Source organism: Mytilus edulis, chromosome 10 (genome assembly GCF_963676685.1).
Source record: "Mytilus edulis chromosome 10, xbMytEdul2.2, whole genome shotgun sequence".
In the NCBI taxonomy this organism is placed as follows: domain Eukaryota; kingdom Metazoa; phylum Mollusca; class Bivalvia; order Mytilida; family Mytilidae; genus Mytilus; species Mytilus edulis.
This window is the reverse complement of record NC_092353.1, coordinates 12,528,361-12,543,262: the sequence shown is the minus strand read 5'-3', so window position 1 is coordinate 12,543,262 and position 14,902 is coordinate 12,528,361. Positions and strand designations below refer to the sequence as shown.

At 32.5% G+C, this 14,902-nt stretch overlaps 1 protein-coding gene across 1 annotated transcript in view; it reads right to left on the bottom strand.

The window, feature by feature from the left end:
* LOC139493470 (protein mono-ADP-ribosyltransferase PARP14-like) overlaps positions 1–14,902 on the bottom strand; it is a 55,642-nt gene that overhangs the window by 31,731 nt on the left and 9,009 nt on the right. Inside the window, exons 2-7 of the mRNA XM_071281877.1 lie at positions 11,653–11,759; positions 10,377–10,917; positions 9,799–9,978; positions 5,773–6,078; positions 3,826–4,062; positions 2,510–2,746 (exon numbers count right to left, since the gene is read on the bottom strand). Coding sequence (XP_071137978.1) covers positions 2,510–2,746; positions 3,826–4,062; positions 5,773–6,078; positions 9,799–9,978; positions 10,377–10,917; positions 11,653–11,759 — 1,608 coding nt within the window. The remainder of the gene's footprint in view (positions 1–2,509; positions 2,747–3,825; positions 4,063–5,772; positions 6,079–9,798; positions 9,979–10,376; positions 10,918–11,652; positions 11,760–14,902) is intronic.

The window sequence follows — 14,902 nt, the reverse complement described above, 5'->3', positions numbered from 1 at the left end:
TTGCATGCTCAGATTAAAAAAATATTGTTTATTGGCTTCACGATTCGACTTTCTTTTTCGCCTTGCAAAAGTAGTTGAACCGGTTTTGTGCATTGTTATGAATTGAACTTGCATTAATTTCACGACATGACACAGTGAAATATCCAATGAAGTGACCACTGTCCAGTAAGAAAATCATTTGAGCTCTTTTGAACCTGTATGATAGCATTGCAAAATCATTTCTGCCTAGAAAAACACGAAACTTTAATCGAAACACTTCTTTCTGTACTGAATATGTATTTTTTTTTATCAGGACCTGAACTAATAGTAAGAACATCATAATATTCAGTATGCTAAAAAGAAGTGTTATGAAAGCGGCAGGGGCGGGTCCAGCCATTTTAAAAGGGGTTCCTAACCCTGGACAAAAGGGGAGGGGGTTCCAACTACATGTCCCCATTCAAATGCACTGATCGTCCAAAAAAAGGGGGTCCATCCCCCGGAACCCCCGCCCCCTGGATCCTCCACTGAGCGGGTACGGTATATAGCTCAATACATTTTTTATAGTTTCATCCATCGATAATATCCGTTTCTTGCCAATTTTATCACAAAATATACCTCAGAGGTTTTTTATCGTTCGGCTGCTGTCCTGTTGACATATGTAAAATATCTCCAATATTAAAAGTCTCTGGATCATAGTGGGTGCCATATTACCTATTATTTTTTTTCTAAAACGTGCTTTGTATATAGAAATAAGAAGATGAGGTATGAATGCCAAATGAGACATCTTTCCAACAAAGACATACTTTAGTAAAGGAAGCAGTCATAGGTCCAATGCTGAAAAGTAAGCTATCAATGACCCAAAAATTACTTGTGTAAAACAATCCAAACAAAAAAAAAACAAAACAAAAAACCGGCCCATTTAAATATATAAAAGGACAAGAAATCTATCCCATCAAAACAAAATTATATTGTATAGGAGCCTGACAGTGTATTTCAGTGGTTGTCGTTTGTTTATGTGTTACATATTTGTTTTTCGTTCATTTTTTTTTTTATATAATAACTAAGGCCGTTAGTTTTCTCGTTTGAATTGTTTTACATTGTCATATCGGGGACTTTTATAGCTGACTATGCGGTATGGGCTTTGCTCATTGTTGAAGGCCTTACGGTGATCTATAAATGTTAATTTCTGTTTCATTTTGGTCTCTTGTGGACACTTGTCTCATTGGCAATCATACCACATCTTCTTTTTTATTATAGATCCAACGCTGCAATTTTCACAAAACATATCAAATGTTCCACCTTGTCGCACATACATATGGATAAAATCATTACAGCTTATTTCCTAATGCATGTGGAGCAAAACTTTGGTTAGCTTGCTTGTTTTGTTTGTATATTGTACAAAATATAAAATATACAAGTTAAACTATACCTATATATATATTGTTTAAAGATGTCAATCTTATTTTCAAAGCTTGTATAAACAACTATACAAACAAAGCAAGCAAGCAAACCAAAGTTTAATTTGCTGGTTTAAGAAATCAGCTGTAATGATTTTATTCAGTTTGGCAAATGTCCGAGACCGTTAAAAAACGAACAAACTGAAACTACAGTTGCTGACTTCACTACCTTAAAAAAAAAAGGGAACAGTTTGGAAGTCCCATGTACTGAAATGTTACCAACAAAAATACTTATAGATTTTGTTGACACTGCCATGTATGTAAATATTTCTTCGCCTTTTTTACGAACACAAAATTCAAGTAATTGCCTTTAATTATCTATACGAACATTGCTGTACTCTTGAATATCAGCACCGGTTGTTATCGACGGCTTACTTTATACCAGTAAGTTTGTCTCATGGGTAATTGTGTTTTTTCGCTGTTGTTTCGTTGCTTCTGGTGGACAAATACATGAAATCTCTGTGCCATCATCAAGCATGTTAATGGCTATATATCAGGTAATTCAAACCCTTTTTTCTTCGCATAGAAACAACTCTTCGTTAATCTGAGCATGGAAGTAATACTTTATATCACGAACTATAAATGAGGATACACAAAATAAAAAACTAAGCGAAATTGTGAATCCCGCATTGCACGAAAAAATTAGTTGTATTTCAGTAAATAACACGTGTTGTTAGTTGATTGTAAACACGTAGTAGTCCATCATGCATTGTGACTCGTTTAGTGGATTGGTCAAAAACCTAGGTAAAAATAAATTGCGTCACATGTAAATAAACAATTACATGTGCGAGAACATAAGTATGCTAATTTATGCATTTCCATATAAGGTAGTGGTCCCGACCTGTTCAAGGGCAGCAACTCACATATAAAGTCAACTTATACATTTTTAGTGTAGGTCATATTAGTTTTGTTGTATAAATTGTATAGCTGATCATTTTGGCTGCTAAATCCAGATCTAGATTTTATCTTTTCGTTATAGTTTTTGAAATAATTGGCAAAAGCATGAAAATTGTTTTTAAATCTTTTTGAAGGACCATCTCTCCTTAATTATTATTTGATATGGCTTTATCTACCTTCTGGATTTTCAAAGTATATTACACAACAATTGTCATCTCTGTTCATCTTTACATCAGCGACGCCCTCTACACCAGATTTCCTTTTATTATCAAAGTAATATTCCAGTCCACTTTCTGTTGTCTTCTCACTGAAACCTCTGACTACAATACAGTTTGTCACAACCACAGGGTGAACTGTTAGGTAGCTGCCATCTAATGCTCTCTTCTTACAGGCTGTCTGGATATCTTCAATGTCTTGGAAAAGAAATACAATCCATGTGGTGAAGATCAAAATATCTCAAAAACTTTTTATTTTACATGTATTATATATATCGATGAAAAAGAAGTGATTCATTGAACCGAATCCTTACATGCCCAAAAAAATACCGATACAAAAGAACAGTTCTCTTCTTCATCTCAATCAAAGAATAGATTTCCTAAATCCCACAACTCACATTGCACATATTCTATATATCCAAGCATTCCAAGGTACAACTTCTTATAAATACCTTAGAAAAATAAATAACGGCTTCAGAGGAAGTGTATTGTGATTTCCATTATATTTTACATTTCCATAGATATTACTGATATATATATAACCTATGGTAGAAGTTTAATTAAATTCTAGCAATATTAAGAGCGCTAACAATGCAATTTTCCATATAATCAATATTTCCAAGGGGCATAACTCATTCAAAATGAATTGATCAGCCTTGATTTTTAAATTTTTCAAAGACATTGATGAAGTAAACATATAATATAAATTTCATAAATATCTGGCTCAAATTGTAAACATTAGAGCTCTAGAATGCAATTTTCCTTATAATTAATATTTCCAAGGGGCGTAACTCTTTAAAAATAATCGATTAGCACTGATTTTCAAACTTGTTTGAATATTGCTTATATAAACCAATGATAAAACTTTTATAATATTCTAGCAAGAATTGTACAAGTGAGAGGGCTTACAATTAATGCATTTGTGCATCTTATCAATGTTGTAAAGGGGAATAACACTTTTTTTTTAAATTGATCAGCACTGATTATCAAACTCATCCAAGACAAATTGTTGAAACAGTGGCAGATCCAGAACTTTTCCTAAGGGGGGCCCGCTCCAGTCATGCTTCAATGATTCCCTATATAATCAACCAAATTTTTCCCACGAAAGGGGGGGCCTGGGCCCCCCAGGGCCACCCCCCCCCCTCCCCCTGGATCCGCCTATGATAAATCTAGGATATATTTAAGCTCTAACAAGTCCAGAAAGACGGACAGACAGATCTCTTTATTTTTATGTCCCTAATAACTGTTCATATATATTAATGGTTAATATTACAAACCTATCAGTTCACAAAATGTAACAATAGCCTTCCCAGAATCCTCATCACCAAAGTCTACTTCCTCCACATCAAATTTTGTCCTGGCTTCAAGAAAGTTTATTATTCCGTCTTTGGTTGTGTTTGGGCTAAACCCTTTGACTAATGCTTTATTTGGATATCTTTTGAGTGGAACATGTCTTTTTACTTGTAATTTGGCACAATCTACTATATGACTCTTTGACAAGACAGTATCAACCGCTGAAATAACAAATTTAATGTTTATCAGCAAAACATTCCTACACGTTTTTGTTTCAGATCATTGATTAAAGATTAAGGCTTCTAACTTGAATGTATAACAGTATTTCTCATATACCTTATATATTAATAAATAATATTAATTATAATGATAATTCTAATGCAACAACGTTTGTAATGTTCACTTTGATTGGATCACAACACTAATTTGCATGGCTTCAATTGACAATTGATGCTATGGAACATACATGCAAGAATAGATGTTATATAACAGATTTTAAATACATGTTTTAACGTTGTTTTCTGTCAGTTTCATTAGAATGGAGATAACAATATTGTATTTTAAGCTCCAGCCGCATCAATTGGTGATTTGATGGTTGCAAATACCCGTTTACTGTCCTCGCGTCACCAGTTAACTTAATTTGTGACCATCAAATCACTGATTGATGCTGTCTGAGCTTAAAATACAATACAGTTATCTCCTAAATATAGCTGCTTGATATCTGCCATTAGCTAGATAGGTCTCAGTTCTATCAAATTGTATGCAAGTTTAATCATTATGTTCTATCTAAACTAATAGTAGCCAGTATTGAAGGCTTTAAGTTGATGTAATAAATTCAGACCAACTTTTGTTTACCTTAAAATCATTGGAGGTCATCTTGAATGTCAAGTATACACATAAAGGAAAAATGGTTTAAATTGATAACATTTGTTAGGAAAATATGTTTATGAATCTTACCAGGCTTACTGAAACAAATAGAATATGCAATATTAGTACAGTGTAGGAAAATATAACTTTATTTGGTGAACTTTAAAAACAGAGAGAAAATAAGGATCTCTGAGCTATACCCTTATTTTGAAGCAATTACAAATTTGATATCCATTATATAAAATTATAGAGGTCCTGAAATATTTTTTCAATTATTCTGACCAAATCCAAGTCTCATTAAATCATACAGAATTTCGTTTACTAGGTTAAACTTTTAACTAATTTTCGCGACTTTCACAAGTAGAAAAACATCGCGAATTTTAATTACATCAAATATGTAAATATTGATTTTTTCTAACTTAAGGGGGTTCGCGGGTCTAAATCATTTATTTAGGATTTCTCTATATTTTTCTATAAATGAACTTTATCTTATAGTTAATAGAAAAATAAAATAAAAAAGTGGGGTCACCGTTCATTTGCCCTCAAAATCTGCCTTCGAAAGAAGCATACATTTTTGTAAAGGTAATTTTTTTCTGTTGAAGGAATAGGAGAAATAAAGGTAGTATCGAGATAAAAAAAAGAAATTTATTACTGAAATCGCTTAAATTTTACAATAATTTAGTTTAAGTACAGCTTATATGGAAATTATATTAAAAAATATAGGTTATCGATGAGTTAAAAAAAATATTTCAATTTTAAAGCCAAAAAATGGCATATTTCCACCAAAGGGAGATAATTTGGAACTTTTTCAATGATGTATACATTTTAAAAGTCATCTGGGGCCAACACAAATTGATTGTTTTGAATGATTTTTGTACCATATGATAAAGTAACAACTACAAAAGGTAATAAATAAAATTTGAAATGAAAAACAAATGTTTAATTTTTTTCTGAAATTTTTATACCCTCGAGCCTCCTTAACTACAACAAATAAATTTGAGAATCGCAAAAATTAAATCGCTGTGAAATGAACTAGATAGGGCTGCAAAATAAAGTTGTTTTACCTTCTTCAGTTTCAAATGTAACAATATACATATTCTTGTCTTCTACAAATTCTATAGTTTCCACATCTGCTTTAGCACCTTTCTTAGACTCAAAGTAATACATGATAGTGTCCTGCGTTGTATTTTCCTTCATTCCACGGACCTCTATTGAGCATATGGGAACTTGCTCACCAGTATTTTGACTATAGTCATCTGGTTCTTCTTCAGGTACATCTGTTGTAGATTCTGCACCAACAATGTGGGCTTCCACATTGATAACTTTTTTATTGAATAAAATTGGTATTTTCTGTAATACTATGTCAACAGCTGAAAAATACAGATGTCAAATAATCAAGACACTTTTAAATATGCCATACTGATATATATTTTCACCTTTTATTTTTATTTTTCAGGAAACAAATTCAAAAAAAAATATATAGCTTTTGATGTGCATTAGGGCTTGCAAGTAAAGAATGATTTTGGTAATCAGTTGGGTATAAGTACTTATTGAAAGTGAAAGTATATAACAATTACCAGGGGGTTGAGTAGTTGAGATTAATAAAACTTTTCCTGTTATAAGCGATGAAACCAGCAAATTTCAGGCTTTGTTTAACCCCGCTACATTCTGTATGTATGTGCCTGTCCCAAGTCAGGAGCCTGTAATACAGTTGTTGTCGTTTGTTTATGTGTTACATATTTGTTTTTCGTTTAATTTTTGTACATAAATTAGGCTGTTAGTTTTCTTTTTAGAATTGTTTTACATTGTCATTTAGGGGCCTCTTATAGCTGACTATGCTGTATGGGCTTTGCTCATTGTTAAAGGCCATACGTAGACCTATAGTTGTTAATTTCTGGGTTATTTTGGTTTCTTGTGGAGAGTTGTCTCATTGGCAAACATACCACATCCTCTTTTTTTTTTTATATTTGAACAGCTTGAGTGTTGAAAATGCAAGTAGATTCAGGTGAGCGACTCAAGCTGTTCAAATATAAAAAAAAAGAGGATGTGGTATGTTTGCCAATGAGTAAGTTTTATAACATTTTGGTTGAAACAAACTTATGTTAGTGAACAGAAACGAAAATTCAGCAATTCTTTCATTTGAAAAGAGGCATAACTCTGTAAGGGTAAAAGTGAAGCCTACCAAAGCCAAGCTTAATCTTAAGCTTAAGCTAAGCTTGTGTTTTGTTATAATTAGCATTCTGTATAAGTTTAATAATATTTGGTTGAGAGGTAAGCTAAAGTTAGAGAACAGCAATCAATTTAACAGCCAACAATGATTAGTAATAGATACTGAGTGATGAGAATAGCTCAGGCTGACCCTTTACAGCCAAAGCACAAAACCAAAAAAAAGGCTGTCAGATGTCCAGCAAAGGAGTAGGTCCAGTAAGACCCTTTTTTGGCCCAAAAATATAGCAGTTTTACAAAATTGTTAAAATGTAAACTTTTAGTTATTTATTGGAAAGTAGAATGCTTCTGCAACATAGACATGGGCTGTTTTTGATAATAAAATGCACATGTATTGAGTACTAGAATCATTAAGTCATGCTAAATTACTGAATTCTTCACAATTTTAGCATTTAAGTTAAATTTTTGAAGGTTTCCATCTTAAATGAAAGTGGCCGCATTTGTGTTCATTCTTAATATTGAAATGTCAGTTGTATTTGATGATAATACATAACATATATAAAGATTGAGGATGAACACTGATGCGGCAACTTTCATTTTTGACAAAAACCATCTGAAAAGTGACATTTTTTGGCATATTTGATTGATTTTTCATATTTAAGCTTGAATCGGAGCAATTTTAAGGACCAAATCAGTTAAAATCTTTCACATTAAACAATTGACATAGACACTTAAGTGTTTAAAAAGTGTCCAAAATCTTTCGTAAAATGAACCTTGAATTTGAGGCCAAATTTAGCCCTTACCGAACCTACATAATTAAACATCCAATACTTTATATATAGAATCTAATTACAGTGAGTTGCTTATAGGTGTTACTGTAAAAGTTTACCTATAGCTCAACCTGTTTTTAAAATTGACAACACAATAGGGACATTTAAATTGACCAGTTGGTATTGTTAGATTTAAATCTACCTTGATGCTACCTGTAAAGATTTTTATTCACCTAACCCAAAGTTTCAGCATGCTTTTTTCCTGAACTTTTTCTTACCTAGGATTATTCTATTAAAAAATTGATAGGGAAGAAAATAGTTTTGGTTTTCATTGTTTTAAATCCCTGATATATATAATTTATCTATTTTTTACCTAAAATTCTAAATCAGTAAAAGATTAAATTAAATATGTATTACTATGTTTGAAAATTAAACTGTTTTTACACACTAAATGCTTCTTTAAAATTCTAACCCTTATATATAGTATTGTCCAGCTGCCAGTGAAACAAGAAATAGCTGTTCAGGTGTTTACAGTTTAAATTTTCAGATGGATATGTTGTTCATTTCTTCACATGTCCCTTCAAGATTCTCATTTTGGATTATTATTTGCAATGTTTGAAATCTTTTGGTGTCATTGTGCATACAATATTGGATTTATTTTATTTGAATTCACTTCTTAGATTTTTTTATAGCAATTTTGCTTCTTAACATGTGATGTGTTTTTTTCAAGATTTTATTGTCATGAAGGACATCAAGGAGGAAATAATTCATTCAAACTGTTTTGTGGGGCTTACATATATGATGTTGTACATGTAAAATTCGAAAATAAGTTTGGAGTATACCTTGCTGTGTTTTTTCTTTGAAATCTATTATAATATTAGTGGGACTTTTGTGCATAAAATGCTGTGTTTGCTCAAGGAAATTCAAATTTTCATACGATGGGATTTAGTTATGTTAAAGATTAAAAAATTTCAAAACTGGAATTCAAGTAGGAGATATAGTGTGAGTTCATCCAACATGTTTCTGTGGCTTTAAATGTGATTTTAAAAACATTCATTATTAATTTGGGATCTATTACAAACTTGAGATGATTTACCATTTAAATGGGATCTTGGAAATGAAATAAAATGTTGAATTAATGCAGTGGATATAGTCTAATCTAGTGATAAAGTGAAAAATGAAAGTAAAATATTCTAAAAATATTCCTAACGTGGGGAAATGTTTTAAGTGAATGTGAAATTGGAAATAGTCATTATAAAATCATGGATCAAATATTGTTTGATTTGGAAATTTATAATAGGAAATGAAATAAAATGTTTACTGTGGATGTAGAAAAATCAAGTGATATATAGTAAAAATATAAATAAAATATTACAAAATATTTGTAAAGTGAGGATAACTATTTGGAATATAGTAATGGAAATGATAAAAAAAATTTACAAGATTCTGAATTATGTATAGATTCTGCACCTGTTAAATTAGGATGTATATCATGGGAAGTTAATCAGAATTTATACTATGGATTTAGAAAAAAATCTAGTGAAGTAGTGAAAAATGAATAAAATTGGGAATTATTTAAAAACTTTGGAATTCTGGATGAGATGTCAAATATCAGTGTAAAAAAATAAATGAAATTGTTTATTCAAATATGATTTTGATGTTTCATAAAGTGAGTGAAATATTACGACTGGATTATTTAGGGTATTAAACACTGCTAGTAGTGGCTATGCAAACATTAAGATGAAATGTAGTGCATTTTAGGCCATGCAATTTTAAATAAACTGCAAGAAAATAACATATATGATATAGACTTTCTTGTTTGGCTTGATAACTCCTAATATTTTGAAAGACAGTAAAATAAAAATCTCTCAATAGAATAATCCTAGGTAAGTAAAAGTTCAGGAAAAAAGCATGCTGAAACTTTGGGTTAGGTGAATAAAACTTTTTACAGGTAGCATCAAGGTAGATTTAAATCTAACAATACCAACTGGTCAATTTAAATGTCCCTATTGTATTGTCAATTTTAAAAACAGGTTGAGCTATAGGTAAACTTTTACAGTAACACCTATAAGCAACTCACTGTAATTCAATGACAATCTAATTATACTGACAAAAATATCTCACATGAATTTTTCTAACCATTATTAAATTTACCTTCATCTTCCTCAAAGGTAACAATGGCCGTCTTTGTATCTTCATCATACTCTACATCCTGTACAGCACCTCCACCAAACTTTCTCCTGTTCTCAAAGAAAAATCGTAAACCATCTTCTGTGGTATCTGATGGTAACTTGGTCACTTTAAGCATGTTTGTTGTTGTCTGGGCAGGTTCATCTGAGAAAAAGATGACTTACATAAAACTTGTGACATGTACCACTGTAAACAATAATCCAAGCATCTACATAGTCATTTGATTGTGTTCTAGTTTCTTCAATATGTTGTATGTGCAATTATACTTTCTCTCAATAAATATAGAAATTGAAATAGTAGTTTACCCTCAATATGTTATCATGTTCCTCTGAGATCAATCTAAAACAGGACAACCTGGACACAAGTTCATTGATAGGACTAGGATAGTAATATGCAATACTGAACTCTAACAAGGACATATTTTAAAATTAAACTATAAGGACATTTTTGTATTGAAATATTTATATCTAAAGGAGTGAACACAATGTTATCTTTGAAACAACCAAAATGTATAGATAAATGTTAACATAATAAACTTTTACCCTCTATGTTTTCTTCATCTATGTCTTCCTCTCCATCTGACTGAACTTTATTTTCCTCCTGTACAGTTACAGATGATGTAGATTGATAAGTTGTATTTCCCAAGTTTTCATTTCCTTGTCTGTATTGATTAGGATTTTCCTGAACAGGAAACTGTTGAACTGGTTGATGAAAATCAAAATTTGATGGAGGATGATAGCCATATCCTGAGTAGGAACCATAAGGACCAGGTGGGTAATATCCTGGATATTGACCCCACTGGTCAGCATGATGGGGCCTGTATTGGTCCTGTGGGAGTTGTTCGTTTCCAGACCTTCCAAGATGATAGGGATTCATTGGCATTCTATATAGTGGATAATACCCATAAGGGTTACGTGGATTTGGTCCATACAATCTTTGATCATAGAGTGGAAATTCATGGGCACTAGGGGAATCCTGTGAAGGGGGTACTGATGGATCTGGGGGAGAATACGGTGGTGGCTGTATTGTCCCTGATGACACATGCTTGGGGGATCTTGCTGACTTTTCAGGTATAACTTCATCCTAAAACATTACAAAAAAAAAATAGAAATATATATTTTCTAAATCATTTGATAAACTTTCTGAATACTTTTTCTCATCATTAATATTATTTAGTTTCAGTATATATATATGTAAAATAAAAGGTGAAAATCCTTACTTTCCGAAGAAGAAAAAAAGAATTCTTCAATCAATTCTAATGTTGTGTTAAAGTTATATGATAATTGGTTAAAGTGAACCTGAGATGTTGTTCAAAGTGTTTATTGGATGGACAAGCAAGATGGAGTATACCATAATATGTCCTGTCGTTATACAAATTGTTAACCTGCTACATCACAACATTATCAAGCTACAGACCAAATATAAAATCATTTACTTTCATAGAAGCCAAGAAAAGTTTGATAAAAGTTGTGTACCAAATGTCTTTCCCACAAACAGACAGACACACAGACAATCAAGCAGACACAAACCTACTTTAATCATATATGACGTACTAGTTAAAACCAGGAAAGAAGCTTGAACTTATTTACAGTGTTCATATATTAGTATATACACTACTACATTGTCTAAAGAGATTTAATTTGGATATTTCTTGCCAAATAAAGCAAATTTTTCTGACACTCAATGTTGAACAGATATATATGTTATTTTTCTGATCTATAGGGCAATCAAATATGATATATTTTACATTTTCTCAAAGTTTAAATCAACATCTAAGTCACATTATAAAATCAATAATGGATGCAATCTATAACAAACCTGTAGCCATGCATCTGGGATATCACATGGCAGTTTACAATCACTGATGTCCAATAGACCTTCTGGACACTTTTTTATTCTTACTTCTTCTATATATTTCTGAGCATCTGGAAATAATAGATAAAATCTTGTTATGCAATCATTTTCTTAAAGATCAGGACCCGGTTGCACGAACGTCAGTTAGTTTAACTAACTGTTAAGCCTTTAACTGTTAGTTTAAATCTTAACTGCAAGTTACGTAACTATTGATTAAAAATCCGTTGCACAACAGTTAGTTACGTTTGAGTTTACTAATTTACGTTTAACTAGTAGTTTGGTATTTAACAATCAGTTATGTTCGACCTCGTGCAATTTCCCGTACTTTTGGCAGACATGGCGTCTAAGAGAGAAAGGCAACCAAACTGGAGCATCTCAGAAATATCTCTATTACAAGAACTTGTAGAAAAGGATGAGTTCGTGTTAAAATCAAAGCAAACAAACACCATAACAAATAACAAAAAAAATGAAAAGTGGGCAGAAATATGTTCTAAAATTAACGCAATGGGACTTCAAAAAAGAACCGTGAAGCAAGTAATATATAAATGGGGAAACTTACAACAGAATGCAAAAAAAACATATAGTGAAGTAAAAAAACAGAGGAAATTGACTGGAGGAGGGCCAGCACCAAAGCCACCATCAGCCGTGGAAGAAAAAATCATTGAAATGATGAAGGACAGGCCAAATTTTAGTGGAATATCCTGTGGTTTTGAGTCCACTATGCCTCCAGTGTTTGAGAGTACGATTATTTTATTATGCATATGCTAAATAACTTTATATAAAATATACAGATACATGTATTAGCTAGACAATCTTTCTTTATTGTCATGTATCTATTTGTTTTGTTCACAAACGCTGGGGTTACAGTCATTTTAATGACGTCACAAAATGCAAAATAATCACATTTTTTACGATTTCGAAGAAAAAAAGAACTTACCTTTCAAATACTGGTTATTCCTTCTCTTTATATGTACTCAATCTAACAGAGTAAGCGATTATTGAACACACTAAATCCTTTTTTTTCCCCTTTACTTAGATTGCATGATTACAAGTTTGACGTTTTCTAAAATCATACATATGAACATGTTTATAGTCATTCTGACTTTTCACTGAATGTCTATCGATTAAAAAGTATGAATTTCCAGTAAAACTCGAGTGTATAATCCCAATGTTGACATTCCAATCATGCACACTTATATCAAGAACATGACGTGACGTCATCTTTTAAAACGTGTGTACACAGAAGAGGCCACCCAAATTAATTAATAGCCGAGTCGAAAGTAAAAAAAAAAGTTAGCCCTTCATGACTACTTTCTTATACAAACATAATGTATTATATATAAATAAGAATACATGTATGTGGTATGAGTGCCAATGAGACAACTCTCCATCCAAGTCACAATGTTACAAAAAAATAACAATTATAAGTCAAAGTACGGCCTTCAACACGAGCATTATAGATGTTTTATGACAATAAAATTGACTGATTGATTGCTTATATATATAAAAATCTGTTAATTTTTAAGATCAGATGCATCTTTTTCTTTTCTATTGTTTTCACGTTGTATGAGACAATAAATTAATACAAATAAAGCTTTCGTCATAACACAAATTTCTTTTGCATCGCCTCGGAACAGGGGCAACCTTGGGGCAACCCAAGGGTAACTATGACCATAAGGGTGTGGATGAGGGTTTACAGAAAAGAGAATAATTGGCAAGAATGAATCACAGAAAGAATACGGAGAGAAATAGGCAAAATATTTAAAACAGAGAATAATGGGGAATAAGAAATAAAGAATAACTGCAAAAAAAAATATGGGGTAATTTAATATACAAAAAAAAACCCAATGAATACATTTTGAATTAAACAGTACTTCAGCAAGTAATTACAGAATAGCCAGCATTTGAGGCTTAATTAATCAGGGCTATGCAACATAATCAGAGTTATAAACCAAAATCGACGAAAACAGACCTTTAAGAGAGCAACCATTTGAAAATCGGGGGAGGGGGGCGTTGATGGGGGGGGGGGGGGGGGGGGGGGGGAGGATATGCGAGTGTTCAAGTTGGGAAGTTGGGATGGGATGGGAGGGGTGGGGTGGGTGGTTTTTTTTTAAAACAAAATAGTTTGCTTCTACAATTTTGGAAATTTTGGAAATTAAAAAAAAAAATGTTTTTCCATCTTAGTTTACTTGCTTCAACGGTATAATTGAAATAAAAAAAAATGTTTTTGCCTTGTTGCGAAAGAAAACACTTGTTTTTCGCCAAGTGTGTCGCAGGGGTAAAATCCATGCCCCCCCCCCCCTCTAGAAAATCAAATGGTTGCTCCCTAAGGGACCACAACTCAGACATCGTTACTTGTGCTACCTATCTCTTATAATTGTTAAGATAATAGCCAAAATAACTCGGGTGGGGGGGGGGGGGGCTAAACGGTGCCTGACTCAATTAATTTATCATATATACAACATATCATACCATCTTTCTTTTAATATACCACTTTTTCATTCGCTTGACTGTTTTTGCAGTTGGTCTGGTAGAGAAAGCTAAAAATATGCATGCAGAGATTCAGAGCTACTTAGAAAATTATACTGAAAGGTACAATTTACCCAGAGCAAATGATGTTCACCTTATACCTTTCTTGGAACCCTCAGTTGAGTCTAGTTACTCCGAAAACCAGATAGATGAGCTTGTGAACTTTCTTTGCTCAAAATATCCAAGCCTGCAAGATATTTCGTCAAGGGATATTTCATCTCTAATACATAACATTGTACAGTTCATAGTTAATTACAGACAAGGAGGTAATATCCTTGTTAATGCGATCAATATTATAGACTCGTAAAAACCGTGGTTTGCTTGTTGTTGAAATTAAAGCTTTTTGGTGTATACAAAGAGGAATAACTCTTGCTGAGGTATACGTAGACTAGGTTAACGCATTAACTTTTACTTCATGTCGTTATTCACCGGCTGGTGATGCCTGAAGGCCAACTGCACACACGGGAGAGATGGGGGCGGGGGGGGTACAGGCGAACGCTTAAATTTGAACACCCCCCTAATAATATTGCTCGAGATGAAAAATCCGATTCATTCATGTATTTTTGCACATAAATTATGACCCGTTCATATAATGGGGGGTGGGGGGGGGGGGGGGGGGGTCTCATCCCAATTTCCCGGTTTTAATGAGTAATGTATTAATTGAGACACATATTTCCATATGCTG